A 20,639-nucleotide genomic window follows, 5' to 3' on the forward strand; every position below is an offset into this window, starting at 1 on the left:
TTAAATAGATGAGTAGCATTCCATTGTGTAAATGTATCACATTTTCTTTATCCATTCTTTGGTTGAGGGACATCCAAAATCCACATTGTTTCCACTTTTGGCTATTATGAATAAAGCAGCTACGTGCATAGCTTGGTAAGGGACCTTGTGGTGTGATGAAATAACTTTTGAGAATATGCCCAGGAGTGTTGTAGTTCAGTCTTAAGGTAGAACTATTACAAGCTTCCTAAGAAACCACCAAATTGATTTCCAAAGTGGTTGCACCAGTTTGCACTCCCACTAGTAATAGCGAAGTGTTTCCCTTGTCCCAGATCTTTGAGCATGTGTTGTCACTTGAGTTTTTGACCACAGCCATTTTGGCATATGTAAGATTCAACTGCAGGGTTGCATATCCCTGGAAGACCCCCCCCCACTTTTTTTCCTATCCCAGTTCATCAAAGTGGAACTTTACACCTAATTTTGTAAGAAAACATTGGTCCTTTTTTTCTTCCAAAACCATGTAGCTGAAAATAAAGCAGAAATGTTTATTACTGCCAGTAACTGGTGATTTTGAATAAACTGCACTATAGGGATATACAGGGATAGAACTGCAATAATAAAAGTATCTCATTTATTTCGAGGGACAAGCAAAGGATAACCTTTGGGCTTGAGTTCTCAGCAAGTCTTCTGAAAGTTACATTGTAAAAAAAAATAAATATTAAACTGGAAGAATTGCATCAGCCTCTTGTACACCTTATTAGCTTCTTAAGCATATAGCATGTATAAAGCCTCTTTTTCATTTTCTTTTTCTTTTTTTAGTTGAAATCTGCTCAAACTCTTTCTTTTAGGGGTTATTTCCTCTCCTGAGCTACATGCACATTACAAGTGTCTGGCCATGTGTATGTGTTTAGACACTGGAGCAGCTATATATTCACATGTATGTACATGTGTCGAGGTAGATACCAGTTTTCTTTTTCCTCAAACAGTCTACCTTAGGTTTTCAAAATTGCCTGTAACTTAACTCAGATCTTGCCAATTTGCATAAACAGGCAGGAAAACAAGCCTGGAGAGGAGCTTCCTGTCCCTAACTTGACAGCACTGGGATTACAGATTCTGCACCTCTATAAACTGGATTCTGTTATGGAGATTCTGACTTTACTGACAAAGCTATCTTTGCAGGAGCACAGATAGGTTTTAAAAGCTATAGCAGCAGCATCCTCTCTGACTTAAACCATACTGTACTCACCTGGACTGCAGGTGCACTGAACTTTCTCATGTCTGAAATCTTACTGATTCAAAAATTGCAAGAGATCTTGAAATGGTCACAATGAAATGTTAGCTCATTAAATCTGTGATGTTTATTTTCTTGGGTGCTTCATGCATGGCTGGTTACTTTACACTTTAAGGAGGAAATAACATGACACTAAGTACTAAACCATCAGCTTCACTGGATTCTTGGAAATATTCACTCATTTTTCCTAAGTCTCTTCTCTCTTCTCACAAGGTGATAGTGGAGGTCTTACCCATCTCAAAAATACCTTGAAAAATGGTCCAGTCTCCATGCTTATCCTAGGGCTGAGCAAATGATGGACCCACACAGCCTATGTGTCATTTGCAAATAGCACCACCCCTCTCTACTGCTTCATCCTGGGAAGACAAATATTGGCTCTGCCTGGAGTGAGGTCAGCTTCTCTTCTGTGTCTATTGGATACAACAATGCTTCTCTCTGCAAAAGGTGATGCTGGAAGAAGTACAGAAATCTGAGAAAATGGATTCATGTGTTAGACTGAATTCCAGCTATGTAACTGAAGCTAAGAGTTACACGTATAGCTAAGCCACACTTGCCATTTATGCTGCACTAGTCTAGCTGAAAATTAAAGGATAGGAATGACTCTTATCCAAGGTTCTTCTGACCTTACATAGGAATGATTTTCAGATATGCTGGATAGTGAGACTTACTTGAGTTCATTCTTATCATTGCTTCTATTGGTCATACTGTCAAAACCACAAATCATATTCGTATTAAACCTTTGGGACTGGACAAAATGAAGATATTCCAAGTCTCATGGCTCACCCTAAAGAAAGGTCATGGGAATTTGCCTTGCTGTGTCTGGATCCTTCAATGCCTTGGAGTAAGACATTCTAGTAGGAGGTACAGAAGACTCACAGGGTCCCCAGGCGGACTCCACACACTACATCATGGAGAATTTCGTTCTAAAAAGATCAGTGAGAAGGGGCTGGGGATTTAGCTCAGTGGTAGAGCGCTTACCTAGGAAGCACAAGGCCCTGGGTTCGGTCTCCAGCTCCGAAAAAAAGAACCAAAAAAAAAAAAAAAAAAAAGATCAGTGAGAGAGCAGATAGCTTTTTGGGGAAGGCAAGAGTGTTAGCCAGAACCTTCATTCTACCATACTCACTCTTTCTAGTGCCAGATACTAGCAGTTGATGCCTCAATTGGGAATGAAAAACATAGAAATCTCCATGTTTATCTAGAGCAGCTGATGTTCTGGAGATTGTAGTAGTGATATTTGATAAGTAAGTAAACAAATATGCATGTTCCCTGGTGACAAGAACTTGGATAGACGAAAGTGATACAGACTCAGGGTCATCAAGAAGTGTGGAGAGGAAGAGCTTCTCTCTTAGGGAGATTTTAGTCTCAAAGCCTAAATAAATTCTCATAGACAGGAGAATATCTGGCAAATGGAGCATCTAGTACAAAGGTTTGAGATCATGAGGCCTAAATAAGAACTAGAAACTATAAAGACCTGGGAAAGGCAATATAGGGCACCGAGGGGTCATCTCTCATGGCACTCAGACTGAGCAGAAAGGCTTTCCCCTCTCTGGGACTTTACACAAGCTCCCTACATAAGAACATTTCACAACCTATGGAATTATCTTTTAAAAGAGCACACAGGAACTGACGGGTGACATTGGTCTATGGTGGAATCAAAGGAGCTTCACACAATTCATTGTAGTAGAGACACAAGAAAAGTCCCCTTTTAGCAGCCAAGAAGGTGAATGTTTAACTAACATTATTGCTGCACTTCACCAGGAAGTAAGAGCCGTGAATTTAACTACTAGGTTTTAATATTAACTTCTAAAGTTATGGTTAACAGATTAATTAGAATGTCACCAAACAGTTTGAAGGGGTCATTTTGAATATAACCTTCAACTTAGGTTAATAAGAACTTGTGCTAATGCCTGAATTTTTGATGCATTTAAAGGTATGTGGAATAATAGGGCTATACAACAATCTGCAATAAATGAACCAGGGTTTGAATCTTGGTCGTGCCATTTACAAAGGTTATGACCTTAAACCTGCTGTTTATTAAGCTCTCTGAGACTTCATGCCTCATCTGAAAATGCTGTCTAAGTCTACCTACTTTCAGAGTGTCTAGCAGGTAACAGTGCATGTAACACATCGAGTATGCAGTAGTTGCTTAACATATGGTGACTAGAATAATCTAATAAGCATTTATGAAGTGAGAAGGGGGGCTCTAAAAAGAATTGCAGCAGCTAGGAGCATTGTCAAGGTAGACAATGAAGTCATGAACTTATGTCCTCTCAAAGTTCATGTTTTACTGGGAAAAAAAGCACACTCATGTACCTGTAATACAATACACTGAGGCTTGACAATATCAAGTAATTAATGTAAGCAGTAAAATGTAAGCAGGCACACATGAGAAAAGATTGCATCCAAAACCGATTTTAGAATTTTAATAAAATGATCCTGGGAACTTGAAAGCAGAGATGATGAAGTCTTGTTTATTTTGTTTTGTGTTTTGGGTTTTTTTTATTTGTTTATTTGCTTGTTTGATTTTCTTTTCTCCCAACAAAGGGACAAAATGGTATAATCAAAGCCCTAGGTATAAGGAATTCTAACATATATTTTGGAGAAAGAACAAGCTATCATGTAGTTAGTCTGGATGAAAACAGAAACATTGAAAGGCAAACCTCAGGCAGGTCCCCGAGTCTGTACACAGAAACTTGTGCTTTATTCATTCGCACATCAATAAAAGCCATGTGAGATTTTTGAGTAAGATAACTGAGTCTTACAGGAACTACTCTAGCCATCCTCAGAAATATGAATAGAATATGGAATACTTATACCGAGACAAGAGCTAGTACTGCTGAACAGATTGAGTCCCTTACTCTGGGAATGTTTTCAGTTAATTTTCTTTTTTTTTTTTTCTTTTTTTTTTCAGAGCTGGGGACTGAACTCAGGGCCTTGTGCTTGCTAGACAAGCGCTCTACCACTGAGCTAAATCCCCAACCCTCAGTTAATTTTCAAAACAAACCCATGAACTTGGTCTTGTTATCATGTCCCTATTTGCAAATCGGGACACCAAGACATGATGTAAGGAATGGAGCAATGTCCACACAACCTAGGGGGTCTGAAATCTCAATCCAGCTTTATTGGCTCTGAAGTTTGTTTGCCTAATCACCCCCAACTGAACTTGATATGTCCCTTGGACTCTTGCTCTTTTGGGTCCCCAGATTGCTAATTTATGTAGGAAACTTGAGTAGGATCTCTGAGCTGAATTATACCCTGGGTTCTGTTTGTTTTCACGTGTTTTACTTTGGCCTCAGTCCAGTTCTTTATCCTGGTTCCGATCTACCTGTTTAGATAGAATTTAGAGGAAAAGAATGTGTACAAGATAGAAACTCCAAAGAATGTTTGCTTTATTTTTTTTCCTTCTCAAACTTTTTATAGCAGCAAACTTATGTCAACAATTTTCAAAAAGCATGCAAGGTAAACAGTGCTAAATGCAGAATTGATATGTTGAAAGAGAAGCCAGCGTGGAGAGAAGTAACCGCTAAAATAGAAGCAAGCATTGAGAATAATTGTGAGCATCTCGAACTTCGAGATACTAGTTACTAGTCAAACAGGATATTAGTTCAAAGTGAGTAAGACACTTGAGCATTACAATAAAGTGACTCATTGAAAAGAGCAGATACATAACAAACCACGACGGGAGGGAAGCTTCATTCCATCCCTTTCCGCACTCCTTAGGATAAAATACACACATTTGTTTTATCTGAAGAGTAAAGCACGTTCAGAAACGGCTGAATACAAGCTACCACTGCCTGTGGGCGGTCCAGGCTCTTCTTTTTCCTGGCTGCTCAGGACTGGGTTCTCAGGTCCTGTCTGCAGCAGGAGTCCAGCTTCGCTTCCACTGTTTCCAAGGCAACTGACCAGCCCTGAGATTCCACTGGCGGGTGAGGTGTGGAGTCCTGGGGGCGCTGCTTCTGTTGTCCGCTAGGCTTGCTCCGGACCTTCCTGGAGACATCCTCGGTTTTCTGCGATCTGAGCGCTACTACTTCATGCATGGCTGTTTCCTTCTGGAAGAGTGATAACGAGGACGCTGATAATTCAGACAGGCTCGACTTTATTGGGCTGCCACTTCTGGCCTTGGATACAGCAAACAGGATGAGCACTCTCTCTCTCTCTCTCTCTCTCTCTCTCTCTCTCTCTCTCTCTCTCTCTCTCTCCCTCTCTCTCTCTCCCTCTCTCCTTCTCTCCCTCTCTCCCTCTCTCCCTCTCTCCCTCTCTCCCTCTCTCCCTCTCTCCCTCTCCCTCTCCTCCCTCTCCCTCTCCTCCCTCTCCCTCTCGCTCTGCTCTCTCTGTCTCTCTCTCTCCCTCTCTCTCTTTCTCCTCTCCTCTCTCCTTTCCCTCTCCCTCCTCTCTCTCTCTCACCGCTCTCTCCTCCTCCCCTCTCCAGCTGTAGCCTTCTTAATGTAGTTTAATGGCTTTACAAAGAAAGCCAGGGTGAGGAGCGCTTCTCAGTGGCTGTGGCTGGACCATGACCTAGCTGACCATGAACTTGGAGGGGCTTGAAATGATAGCAGTTCTGATCGTCATTGTGCTTTTTGTTAAATTATTGGAACAGTTTGGGCTGATTGAAGCAGGTTTAGAAGGTAAGGGAGTGCTTTTCAGTCACTTGTAAAAATCCTGTCTTGCAATTTTAAAAAATCTTTAAGGGAATGTTGGAGGGACCTGAAATGTGAACCTAGAAATGTAATTCTGGGGTGGACATGCAGAATAGAAGGTTTCTCAGGGTAAGGGAGATTATCAAAATAAACTTTTGGCAAGTTGCAGTAATGTCTTTGCAGCAAAAGAACGCTGTAACACTATGAGAAGCACTTTGAATCTGGAATCAAAACTGAGAAAATAAAGGGTTGATAATGTGTCAGCTTATATGCAGAGCTGTTAGTCCCTGTTATTTCTATTTGAGTTTTGTATATATTATTCTCTTTCAAGTATTACAGTAAATGCTATTAGTGTACGTTGTGGTATGCACTTGTGTCAAGAGAGAACTGGTTATGTATGTACAAATTCTTATGGCTTAAGATTGGACACTGAGGAACAAGCTTTTCATGAGGTTTTCTGTATGGGATGTTGATGTTACCTATTTTACAATCTAACCAAGACTCTAGGGAGAGGTGAGTCTCCAACTCATGTGACAGGTTGTAACATGGATTCTAAACAAGACCTGGCTTTGCGGGTGTTGATATTTATGCTCCTCCATTCTTAATGATTATCTCTCCCTTAGAAAGCACAGTATGTTCGTGCTTATATCTTTGCATGGACTGAACGTGTTTCCAAGAATCTGAGTAAATCTTGAGTATTATTTTCTAATCACCCAGAACTTATTTGAGATATGTTTGTGTTCAGCCAGTCGTTGTTTCTCAAAAGTTGGCAGTGCAGTTTTTAAAACCATCTCCTGCTGGTGCTGGGCAGTGATGCTGTGGCGTCCTCACTGGAAGTTCTAACGTTGAGTAAACATAAAGAATATTAGCAAAGGCTTCACATCTTCAGATAATCTAATTCTCCCAGGAAGGCTGCCACAATGTGACATAAATATGATTACCTTTACGAATGGCAAACATCAAATTAAAATAAGTGTGTCACTCTGATGTAGGTTACCAGGAACCTACATTTATAACTCATTGGAAGGAGGAGGAGGGGTGGAAAGCAAGGTTTATTAAAGTAATTTTAATGGAACTTTGCAGAATGCATATTGTGGCCCCTTCTGAAGGAAATATTTGGTAGTTTCAAAGTGAGAAAAATGTCTAAATTTTGCAAATGGTCAATGGCTTTTAAAATGACTATTTCGTGTGTTTTCCTGAAATGGGTAACTTGCTTTGACTTCTGTGTTCATTACTGTAGTTTTTCCTGATGGTCATGGCTGGGACATCCCATGTGTTGTGCTGGATATTATGGGTGTTCTCCTCTCTCTGAGACTGCAAGCTTCATGGACATTCTCAGAATCCCTAGCTCTTTGGAGGGACTAGTTACATCCTAGTTTATGCTAGAGGTGTGGTTCTTTTTTATGCTCTATGTACAGGGTATTGATTCTTGGTTTTGTGATGGTGGCTACTGTAGTATTAGATTTGTTTGTTTCAGGAGCATAAATAGTCACGTCTCAAATAATAACTTCTTGATGTTGTTTCTTCTAAAGACTGCTAACCTCTATGAAACATTCAGTATTCTTTTCCATTATTACTTGTATGCAAATCTGTCCTGATCTGCATGGGCAGTTTCTTTCATGAATTTTATACTGTATTGTTAGTATTATTGTTAGCAGTGTACTAACACTGCAGAGATAATTAAATGTCTTCTAAACTTCACTACAAATCCTCATCCGATTTCTGCTTTTTTCAAGAAGTCCTTTTAAATTATAAAATTTTAGTAATCATATTAAAGTGGAATTATACATATTGCATAAACATTAGGGGTTGTGTAAATAGTGTCCTTTTCTGGTGAAATATGTATCAGACATAACTCAATGTGAATTAAAAGTCATAACACTTTCTAAAGAGTTTCCAAATTATTTCCTGGAGATATGATAGTAATAACTTAATGTTATAGCTCACATAGTTTGCATACATATTCTAAAGTTACAGAGTTTAACAGTCAAAAGAATCAACAGTATTTAACATTAAAATTTTGCCAATGTCCCAAATAATTTTTAATACAAACAGGAAACACTGATCTTCATTTCATTCAGATCTTTTCCCCACAGGATTTCCTTTCCCAGCATCCCACATGTCCTAGTTGGAGGATACTGACTTGTTTTGTCTTTCTTCTATTTGTAGACATGTCCTATAAAAGAACTTGAGATTAAGAATGGGAAATTATACTTGATTAAAAATCAAGGATGAGTTTTCTAATGGTTTACTTAAATGTTAGAAGTTTTTCATTTTACTGCTGAACTGTTCAACAATCTGAGCATAACTCAAAATATAGCATGGATTATTTTTATCATTATCATTATTAATGATATGTTGTATTCTGAAGGGCAGAGAGAATACACTATATAACATATTTATCTTGTTTGTAATCTGTATTAAATAAATGTACTTTAGAATAAATTATTAATATGAAAGTTTAAAGAATTTGTAGTTTCTTCTTTCTGAGTGTTTTAAGTTCGCATTTCTGGTGGGAAATGTACCATTGAGTGCTCAATGTCTGTCTCAATATATATATATATATATCTGAATATATATATATATCTGAATGACATATATAAACCTATATGCTATCCATAGACCCATCAATTACAAACAAATAGTTCTGGAAGGGAAAATTACTTCACTAGAGAAAATAAATTGTAGTAAATTACGTGTCCTCTGTCATTCTCTGGTTTTCTACCTCGTAAGTAAAGTTTACCATTCTCTGTTTAAGACAAGAAAGCTGATCTTGATAATCTCCATGGAACTTTCTATTTCATAAATTGTATGAGTCTACCAGGTAACTCCAGATCAATAATTTATATAATATATATCCTTTTGCAAGACAGGGTATCAATGACCTGCTTTGTAAACAGTAAACAGTGCAGTTGTTAGAATAATCTTATTCCTTTCATCAGGTAGGCTAATTCATCAGACCTCCAGGGAGTTGTTCCTTGCATTTCCAGAAAACAGAGAATCTCCATTCCTTTATCCCTAGATTTTGATATTTCTGGCCCCCTTGAATACAAGTCACACATGTGACACATGGACACACCTTCAAACAAAACACCCTTATAAAAGAAATACATTTCAAAAGAAACGTAGCATCGGCATCAGAGTGCTGTGCACTGGAACAGTAGTGCTGACTGGAGCAAGGTTTTAAGATTCTGGATAAAGTCAGTGGCTGGGTTTGGTGATTTGTCTTGTGGTTTTTAATATCGAGTGTTCTCTTTATTTGGCATGTAACTCAGGAAATTCCAGAGCTAAGATAGTTTGGAATATGACCACAATTTCACAACATAAATTGCCGCTTCTCCAGCCATAAAAATAAAGGTAGTTTTCTGCTAACACATTCCAGAGGGAAAAAAATGAATCAAAATTTTAATGGCAAAGCTATTTCATTATGTCTCTATGATGTGGTACTGGGCTATGGAAATACCTACTTTTCATCCAAATACATACAGAATCAGAATGGAGTGGTAACTGAATGAAAAGAGAGAAATTATTCTATCAAGCTATAGTAAAGAATAAATTTTTCAGAACTATACTGAAAAGCAACTTGCAAAAGGTAGCTCATAGTAACCATCTTTTCAAAGAAGACAGATAAACTGATGATGCGTATGATATGTCCCTTTATTTATTTATTTATTTATTTACTTATTTAATTTGTTTTTTTTTTTTGAGATAGGATTTCTCTGTAAGAGCCCTAGCTTTTCTGAAACTCACTGTGTAGACCGGGTTGGCCTCACACCCACAGAAATCTGCCTGCTTCTGCTGCCTTCCAAATGCTACAATTAAAAGTGTGCACTACAATGCCTGAGTATGTCACCAAAATATTAGAGTAAAGGACCCCCTCAAAGTACTATAAATACAAATCCATGCTATCTGTCTATGATCCATATCATTCTTACTGGGGATCAAGTACCAGTCATGGTGAATGGAGTGGGGAGGTATTGTTCACACCTGAAACTGTTAGTTGAAATTCATGAAGAGAAAATTATAAAGCAATCTGCTGGCATCCTCCTTCCAAAGATATAATGAGAAGCCAAAGGAATTTGCATGTATTTTCTTACAGAAGTCCTTCTACACTGTAACAGTGAAGAAAATTAAACTCCTTGAATACTTCAACATACCATCTTTTAATGTCATGTGAGAATAGAATTCAGGAATATTTTCACCATTTGACATTTTTAGTGACCAATTATAGTAAATATTTTCTTTATTACTAAAACATTAATATGCAAATCAGACTAATGGACAAAAATCATTAGTACAATCAGAGGCTACACCGAGAGGACCTCGAGCTATTTTGTCTTGAAGAAATAGTCACAACTTCACATCTTATTCATCCTGAGATTTTAAACTATTAACTGACCTCCATAATCCTATATTTATCTACTCTATAAAATTATCATAAATGCCTTTAATACCTTATTTGGATGATAATTACATGGAAACTGGACTAATGTTAAACAAAATTGTTATAATACAATAGTATAGTATAAATTATATAATAGATTTTATTTCATCTTTGTGCTCTGAAATAGGCATTGTCATGTTAGATATAAAAAACGTAGTTACTTAGAGTGCTTGAGTCCATAACTCATAAAACTGAAACTCAAACTTAGAACATCAAATTCCACATCCTGTTTTTATAATCCTTAAATACCACACATTACATTAAAATGACAATGGCCAATAATCTTTAGGCAGGGAGACAATGTTGGATCAGCTAACCATAGTAGCCAGACTCTTTGTTGACTAAACGTGCCATAAAGAAGAGTCTAAAGTCTGTCTTATCAACTACCTAAGATTTCTATAGGTAACTGGATGAAATGGAGGTACAAGTAGTATGAATGTCCACCCGAGAACTAAGATCACAATCTCCTTTTGTTTGGGAATGATGGGACGATAGCTGGAAATAAGAGACTTGTCATTCTTACAAAAGGAGGAAATTCAATGGAGATTTGGCTGTTATCCAGTGTGGAGATTTCCTAATGACAGAATCTGAGAAATATAGAGTAGATTGACTGGAAGAATGGCAGGGGTAGCAAGGTGCTCCACATAGTGGTAGCATTCTGAAATAATATACCAAAACATTATTAGGAGTTGAACATAGACTCACGTGAATTTTAAGATTTGATTTGGAACCATTGTTCACACAAAACATTTATTCTAGCCTTTATTAGAAAACAAGAAGGAACTGAGGTAGTTCTAGCTACCTGGGAGAAATAAAGGAGGGGATGACTGTGAACTTCCATTAAGAACTTGCAAACAGGATGAGAGGAGGCTGCATATGCCATTCCCAAAGCATCCTGTCAAATATGCAACAATTCAGAAGTTGCTGTTTTGCAGAAGGTTAGCTGAAGGTTTAGGCAAAGTAAGAATTTTCTTAAGCTCGTGAAGTAATAGCAAAAGGAGTCTAGATTAGTTTCAGTGCCATAGCAGATAGGAGCACTGTTCCAAATGGCAGCCATTGTGACTACAGAAGGTAAATACTGTAAATGGGATTAAATACATAAATGGGATTAAAATACATAAATAAATAAAAATCATATGTAATAAGACCATTCTATATGAAGTTTTCCTATACAATTTAAAGATAATTTTAATTTTTGCCTTCAAATTTATATAGATGCATTGGGGCAAGCATATCTATGATAGTGAACTGAAATATGAGGAAGAAGGGAAATTGTGTCTGCAATTTATATAAATAAAGTTTTGACTTATCAAGACTGTACAGAATGGAATCAGAGATTACCTGAATCAAATCAATCATTCCACACATGAAGAAACTGAGTCCTAGAGAGGTAAAAATGGCTATTTTCATCAGGACTATTTTTTTAAAAAGTAGAATGAATTATACTCAGAAGATACTCTTTATGTATGATCTGAGTTATATAAAATTCTTACCTTAACTGCAGCTTTCCTTTTCTTCTAGTGACCCGATCACTCTGAAGTTAAACGTTGTAGGGATTGGTGACAGTGTTATTGCTTGCTACATTAGGTACAGGTGCAGGATAGAAAACTGTGGACTCAATGTCAACTATATCTGAAGTGTTTTATATCATTAAGACTTGTCCATTGAAGGGTTATTGTAGATATTAGTGACTAATTGATAGCCTGCACCGTTATTGGCCCAGGGACTGAACTTCTACAGTGCCAAGGTTTTCAAATGCATATATGTCCATGTAGTCATTCTAGAATTATCCTAAATATGAAAATCAGAGAGTTGCCCTTTCATCTCTCAGTACTTCCTCAATTGCCATAATCTCAGAGGGATCCACCCAGACATCCTATTCAAAACTTGAAGGTGTGTGATCTATGTCTATATTCTTAGTATTAAGGAGGAAGAAGCAGAAAAAATTAGAAATCTGAGGCCACTCTGTGCTAATTGAGCATTTCAAACCAGCCTGAGTTATGTGCATAGTGACATCAGTCTAAAATAAATCAGTACCTTGAGGTATAACTTTATGGTAATGGACTTGTCTAGCATGAATGGGAGCCTAGTTCTCATCCTCAGAATGAAAAATAAAGACAATGATTTTGGAGCATTTGTTTTAAAAAGTATTTAAATATGTCTGGAGTCTTATCCCAAAGATAATCCCCACTCCTAATATTATATCAGTTGTAATTTCAGTTCTTATATAAACACAATTGTATTTAAATTAACAAAGTACAGACTCAAATCCATCATCAGTGAAGTCTTAGCTCTAAAACATGTATCTGTTCTATAGCCTTGGGAAAGAACCACCATCTTCTGTACCTAAGTGTCATTTTGTCTTAAGTTGAAATTATCAGTTCAACTTGTTTACTCTTTTTTCTTCCTTGTTTATTGAATATTTTATATATTTATATTTCAAATGTTATCCCCTTTCTCTCCTTTCCCATGCTTCCCCTCCCGCTGCTTCTAAGAAGATGTTCCCACTCCCACCTACCCTCTACCTCACTGCTCTGGCATTCTCCTGCACTGGGGCATTAAGCCTTCACAGGACCAAGGGCTTCTCCTCCTATTGATGCCTGACAATGCCATGCTCTGCTACATATGCCGCTGGAGACATGGGTCCCTCCATGTGTACTTTTGGTTGGTGGTTTAGTCTCTGGGAACTCTAGTGGGTCAGGTTGGTTGATATTTTTGTTCTTCTTATGGGTTTGCAAACCTCTTGAGCCCCTTCAGTCCTTTCTCTAACTCCTTTTGGGGTCCCATGCTCAGTCCAATGGTTAGCCGTAAGCATCCTTATCTCTGTCAGTAAGGTTCTGACAGAGCCTCTTAGGAGACATTCATATCAGGCTCCTGTCAGCAAGCACTTCTTGGCATCAGCAATAGTGACTGGGTTTGGTGGCTGCATATGGGATGGATCCTCAGATGACGCAGTCTCTGGATGGCCTTTCCTTCAGTCCCTGTTCCACCATTTGTCCCTGTATTTCCCCCATGAGTATTTTGTTCCCCCTTCAAAGAAGGACTGAAGCATATATTCTTATGTGGTTTAGGATGAGTTTATATGTGTTTAGACATCTTCCTACATTAGAGTAAAGTATTTGTATGTGTTTCCATTATAGCCAGACACCTTACCTTTCATTCCAAACATTAGCAGCCAGCACTCAATATCTGAAACCAAAAGCTATATTCCTTGCTTGCTACGGAAGTAAGAGCTATGCTTGCAGATTTTAATGATTCAAAACAAGGTTAAAGTTGTCTGAAGAATGGGTGCTAATGGGAAGTTGGCAATGATCGACTGCATTGAGCTTAAAAGACAGTTTTGTAATTTGTTTTTATTTTATGTTCATTGATGCTTTTGCTAAGTTATTGAGGGTTTCAGAAGCCCTGAAACTACAGTCACAGACAGGTGTGAGTTGCCCTTTAGTGCTGGGTCATTCTTTGGATGACCAACAAGTGTTCCCAACTACTGAGACATCTCTCCATCCCTAAAGTTTAAAATAAATTTTGATGGCTGCTTCTCTCCTAAAAGACAAAATTTAACTTCCTTTCTTCAAACTTAAGTATGAGATCCTTTCATGACAGATGTGTAAGGTCATGTGTTGGGAAACTTCAAGATGCCAGTCCCAAGATTAGACACACATGGAAACAAGGGTGCAGCTATAAGCGAGGTATATGAGACCTATTTTCTTTCAATGTCACCTACTAAATGTCAAGCTGCTAGCTATAAAACATACATAGAAAGCAAAGCAGTTCATTTATTTATTCATTTGCTAAATACATGTCTGCATAATGGCTCATATGCTATCCTTATACATTACCTTACAGTAATGAAGAAACAAGACAAAAGATAAATCAATATATGTGTGAACTAATATCTAATAAAGAAAAATGTAGATTATTATAACAAGGCAAAAACATGGTTCTGTGATACAGTAATTAGAGAAAGGCATTAAGACACACTAATTTGTATGAAAATACTTGAATATCGGTGATGCAAAAGAAAATATCTGACAAGCATCCTTCCAAGCAGCAGGCCTGCCCAGGTTATGAGCTGTCAACTAGTTGGGGATTTCTGTATTGAAAGTTGAGAGTCTAGCATAGTTGCAGAATTTTATACTTACCAAGGTATAAGTAGGAACAATGGTGGCATAGTTAAGGCCATATCATGTTGAACCATCACAAGTCACTGGGTTTTATTCTTGATCCTGGAAAGTTCCTGAAGTAGTGAGTTATATAGTCTGTGGAAGTTATTGCAGCTTATGTTTATCCCCTGGCATCCTTTCTCTATGAGAGTTGCCAGTTGGAGTCTCTATGTGGAGTACTCTGTGATACCTCACTGCCAGACACTTGTCAGGATATAGATTCATTGTCTCTTGTCAAATTTCCTTTATTTTGAATAAGTGTCTGACTTGTTCTGATCTTTAGGATGTGTTCACGTTCCAAATCATCTTTATTAAGCAAAGTCTTTCCATCTGTCTACCACAGCCTGTGAATGGATCCTGACTTCCTATTTAACAGGCAGTTTCAACACTACGGTATAAAAACCCATTCTTAATTGCGTCATTAGGAACAACATCAAGTGTCATAATATGACCTGTTTAGAGAAGAGATTTTGAAAAGCCAAATCACCTTCTTCGTTTATTTGCCATGCAATAGGAACAGACAGTGCTGGTAAAAATATGACTTACAAAAGGAAAGCCGTGTTATGTTGCCTCCTTTTAAGTAGCTTCTCCTCCCTCATATATGAACTTCAGTGATTAAATATCTAAATTGAGCATATTCCAAATTGAGATGAGAATAATACATTTACTTCCCCAGCTATTTATATTAAAATATAATTTTTGCAACTAAGATTCATGCAGTTATTACCTAACCCCCTCATTTTCTGCATAAATTGAGACCTAGGAAGGTTAATTGACTTGTTAGAAATCACAAGCATAGATACCATAATAATTACACTATCTATGATATAACAATAATTATATTCTAGGTGAGGAGCTAAACATTTAATACATTTTAGAATCTAATTTTTGCAAAGCCCTGTAAGAATAATCTTATTAGCCATAATTATAGAAATGCTGATTCTTTATTTACTTAAAAATGTATTGTTTAGGTTATTTTCATACTATTTTTCTTTTTTTATTATCTTATTTGCAAGTCAATAGGTAAAGCAATGTTTTGGTCCCTAGTATCAAGCAACTGGGTAAAAACAGTAGTAGGGCACAATGTTGTCACAAAGAAAAGGAAGTAGGGAATCCTGGTTTGCTTAAACACTCTATCAGTACTCTTTTCTCATTGTTGTAGATTGTTAATGATTAAGAAGAAACAAAAGAATGGCAATTTCCAATTTCTCATTCTGGTGGAAAGTATCTGATGCTACAGTGTGGGTCTCAAATCTAGGAGGTTTCAAGATTGAGACAAGAGTAGGCTGTGAATTCTAATGCCATCAATGGCCTTTTGAGGTGCACTTTGTTGAACAGATTCCAGCACTGTCTTAAATACTACATACCTGACTTATTTTGACAATAATATTTACTAGCCAGTTATGATTGAAAATTTAGCCAGATTCCCCAAAGCTCCCAGGGACAAACAACCAACCAAAGAGTACACGTGGGATACAGATGGCTTTACTTGGATGTGTAGCAGATGACTGCCTTATCTGGCATCACTGAGAGGGGAGCCCCTTAGTCCTGTGGAGGCTTGATGACCCAGGATAGGGGAACGCTAGGCCGCTGTGACAGGAGTGGGTGAACTGGTGGAGGAACACCCTCATAGAGGCAGGGGGAGGGAGGAAGGCATGGGGGTTAATGGAGGGGAAACTGGGAAGGGGGATAGAATTTAAAATGTACATAAATAAAATAATAAAAAAGAAAATTAAAAGAAAAGAAATTTAACCAGAGAATCTATATGAATGTATGTTCATTAAGTTTCAAACTTTGGATATCACACTAAGAAATGGTCAGTCAGATAATTAAATCCAGGCTGTCTACCTGAAGAACAAGTTTTTTAAGCCAAGCTTAGTCAACTACAACGGTAGAGGTACATAGTAGCCGACAGCAATATATCTGGAAACAATTTAAGTCTAATGACCAAAGCCTTTGTAGTTCCGTCAGACCCTTCTCATTCGTATTAAAAACCAAGTATTAAAGCCCACTATAAAAACACATTTTAGGGGCTGGGGATTTAGCTCAGTGGTAGAGCGCTTACCTAGGAAGCGCAAGGCCCTGGGTTTGGTCCCCAGCTCCGGAAAAAAAAAAAAAAGAACCAAAAAAAAAAAACACATTTTAAATGCACGATTTTATTTACTTTTGTTTATTGTCATCTCCATTTACACAAATTACATATTCTTTAAATACAAAGAATATTAATCCAAATCTACCCCAGGACATGCTTCTATTGTAATTTTGGAAGATCTTGCAGTGATTAAATTCCATTCTTAGGACACAGAGAACAAGATCCAGTCTTGCTAAATATGAAGTGTCCATTAAGAGTGCACACACTTCTCTTCAATATCATGGCCAGCCTGCCTGAAGACTGACAGAACGTGGATGTGCTTATTTGACAACATGCATTGTTTCCTGCAGTGGGCAAGTAGTGTTCTTCCCTGTTGGAATGGCCCATTCATTCGTTAGACTTGTCCTTGTCTCAAGGGTTTCTGAATCATGGCTGAGAGGAGCAAGCAGGGACTTCCCCATCATGCATGCATGCATTCCTCTTTACTTAAACTAGCTTGGCCCCACATTCGGCTTTGGTTCATCAGGCTTTATTGTATAGTTGTTGTGAAGATTAATGCGATGGGAGGACAATGGTTGGACCTTCTTGTTAATATGTACTCTAAGAAGTGACCATTAACTTTTAAGCTACAGCATAAGAAGCTATTGAGGAAATGAGGTTTGCACCATTTATGTTGTACATGGTTATAAATGTGTGCTACTTAGATGAACTTTAGAAATAGCGTGCTACGTTTGCTCTCTTTGTTTTGAACAGAGGAGAGCTTTCATTCCTTAAAATGCCCATTTTTCATTGATGAACTATATTTACAGAGCTTCTCTTGTTATTCTGCCATTGTGGCTTCATGAGGAAATACTGCTGACATCCCAGATACAGTGCAGGGGTTGGCTTTGGTTACAAGGAGAACTTTTCACGTGTCCTACCCTACAGTCAGTCAGAAAAGAGAATGTTAGTGTTGGCAGTAGTACTCCCATAAAACGTTAATCTAATTGATTGCTTCTCTTCTGCCTTATTTGGAAGCAGAAGGAGGAGGAGACATTTAGGAGGTGGAGAATGTGGATGTTTGGGGGAAAGAAAATATAATAGCAATACTCAAGCCTGGGCGAAGTGAATTTAATCAGTAAATGTGAGATGGCTGCCAAGGAATGCCAAATGCTCATTTGAGATTTGTAGTTATTCTTTGAAAAGAAGCCTCCTCTGACTCACGTAAAGTATATTTATTCTTGGGTCCATTACAGAACGATTGCTTTACCAGTCGTGTTCAAAGACAAAGGCAGAGCTACATTAGAAAATGGAAAGCCATTGAGGAAATCAGAGCCATCTCCTCAGTACACAAAACTTCCTCAGTTCCAGACATAAAAAAAATAGGCACTGTGTATCAAATCCTAGAAGAACTGCAATGAAAAATTAAATTAAACTGGACAGGAAATGTATAATTTGTTCGGATGAGGAAATGAAAGCCCCTGAAAAATCTGACTTCTCTATGGTGTGCCCATAATGGTATACTATATACCAATGGATCTAGTAGGGTTCTCAGCCAGGGCATTCGGGGAATATTGACAAATACTGGGTGATGTGTCATGAAGGAAATGCTCAACTCAATGGTCTCAGATTGCATTTGAAGTAACTGTTTAATATGTCGGAAGAACGTATGTTCTCCTGAAAAGTTTTATATTAGTTTATTTTTACATCTACTTTGACAAAAGGAATTTAAAGAAGACAGGGTCTATTCTGGTTCATTTTTTGAGGGTATAGTCCACTGATCATATTATATCCACACTACAAGCCAAGCAGTGAACTTATGTGCTAAGCTTAAATTCCCTGCCCTATGCCATCTTTTTGTCCCACACAGTCAAGGATCCAGGTCAAAGGTCTAGTGCAACCTTATGGGGTGTGTCTTCTCCTCTCAGTTAACCAAATCAATAATCCCCCATGCATGGGCTAGAAGGCCCCATGAACCAGAAGACTCTAGATGTCATCAAGTTGACTCATAAACTTCACAAACATGCTTGTCTATACACTATGCCTTCACAAGTGAAATAAAATTCAAGGTATTGCAACTCTACCTATAATTTTAGCATTCAGTGGGCCAAGGCGGGAGGCTTACAAGTTCGTGGACAGCCTGGGCTATGTGCTAAGAATGTTTCAAACAAATCCCAAACCAAAAAGAAAGGCTTTATCCATGAGGTAGTTTAATGTTGGTGTGTTTGTCGATGTCTTCAGTCTTCAATTTTAACCACTAATCCCTTCAGGACATTTCACCATCTATCACAGATTATGCATCCCACAGCCAAGCCACATGTTCAGTGGTTGCTAACCTCATGGTGATGGATAAGTTTTGCATGTCCTTGAACACTTTCAAACATTTATATACAGGCTCATAGGAACAAATGCCTGATTTGGTGGTGCATATGCTGATGTTTTACCCGTGTTTATATTCTCTGATAACATGAACCATGAAATGTATCCGTTAGTACACATTGGGTCTTTTGTGGAGACAAAACGTTGTGTGGCAAGACCTTTGAAGGTTCCTTGGGATGGGTCTTACTTTTATACATTTAGCCATGTATAAAAGTACAGAGGAAGAATGGGGATGTCATAAAAGCAGAGCATTACATAAAGAATAAACTCCCTATCACACAGAGAATCCCAATTTAATTGGTACACCAGAACGAGAATGGTTATCTTTGGCCCCTCACTTGTTCTTGCTCACTAGATTATATGGTTTTCTTCCTGGTGTAGGAATTCCATGTCATAATCAACATGGCATCCAGGCTACCTCACACCGAAGTTTGCTGGGTTGTTTTGTTTTGTGTTGTTTTGTTTTGTTTGTTTAAAGTTTGGTTTCTGCCTTGCCTGCTCAGTATCGTTTTATGGTATAAGTCTCAGTTTGTAATTCAGGTTGGCAAGAATTTAGACCTACTCTCTTCCATCCATGATTGTCTTGAGCCTGTCCAATGCAACTGAATTAAAATATCTATAATGTAATCTCATAGTTAAAAGGATGAGTTTCAAAATGGCATACAAAATAAAGTTCTCATTAATAAATATGCACATGTGACAGAGCAGTGGAACTGACATTTCTGCTTCCTCTTTGAGCATGTACCCATATAACAATGACTAGTTTCTTTTAGTGGAAAACAATATCTAGATAAAATACATACTTTTTCTCAGAAAACAAAAGTATTTTGGAACATAAGAATACCAATTAAAAACTATTTTTTAGTTCACAAAAGTTATTTAAAGTTGAAAAGTTGTAAGTTTGTGCTTACCTTAGAAGCAAGAAAATTCAGGGGAATATCTTGGAGCTAACACTAGACTCTTATGGAAGAACATTGTCATTCTAACTTTAATAACAAGTTTCTGGCATAGATGATAAAGAGCTGTGTTTATGCATACTGGGAAGTCAAGGAAGTTATCAGTGGGTTTTAAAGGATGTTTGGCTGCCCAAACGCACTTACCTAAAAGAGATGCTCATTCTCTGCCATTTCTGTGAAGCAGCACTCTTAGGAACAAATGATTTTCACTCCTTGATGTGTTTGGCCTCATGAGCTCTAAAAGGGAAGATTGGTCTGAGCATTGGTTTGTAAGGAAGGATGAAGAGGATCAGGGGTTGCTTCTTCTGGAAATTCTTACCCTTTCTCTCATTTGAGCATCAGTAATTTTCTTTCCCTAGCAGCAGCCTGCTTGCAGCTGCCCACAAGCCATTCATGCGAAACTCAGGTAGGAATTACTTAATGTGGGAAGCAGATTAAAATAGGAAGGAGTGATAAAATGAAGCTTCACAGGAGTGCAGAGATTCTATTAAATGTATCGCCGAAATGGAATTCTCAATACTTACCATACAATTCTTTTTCTTTCCTTCCAATTTACTTTATAAAATTCAGCATAGAGAACATCCAGGTAACACTTTTCATTTTTATTTCTGGATTTTTTGACTAATAATATCATAGAAGTTTAGGCTGCCATAGATTCCAATTAAGAAAATTCAAGGTGGGAGAAACAGTTCCCATTTTAGGCTTTATGCCATTTTGAA

General features: G+C 37.7%; 1 protein-coding gene across 4 annotated transcripts in view; it reads left to right on the forward strand.

The window, feature by feature from the left end:
- Kcnip4 (potassium voltage-gated channel interacting protein 4) overlaps positions 1-20,639 on the forward strand; it is a 1,160,852-nt gene that overhangs the window by 625,827 nt on the left and 514,386 nt on the right. Inside the window, exon 1 of one of the 4 annotated variants that reach the window (XM_087582368.1) lies at positions 5,713-5,895. Coding sequence (XP_087438494.1) covers positions 5,796-5,895 — 100 coding nt within the window. The 5' untranslated portion in view covers positions 5,713-5,795. 4 annotated transcript variants of the gene reach the window in all.

The sequence above is a fragment of the Rattus norvegicus genome, chromosome 14 (assembly GCF_021556685.1).
Source record: "Rattus norvegicus strain SHRSP/BbbUtx chromosome 14, alternate assembly SHRSP_T2T, whole genome shotgun sequence".
Taxonomy (NCBI): Eukaryota; Metazoa; Chordata; class Mammalia; order Rodentia; family Muridae; genus Rattus; species Rattus norvegicus.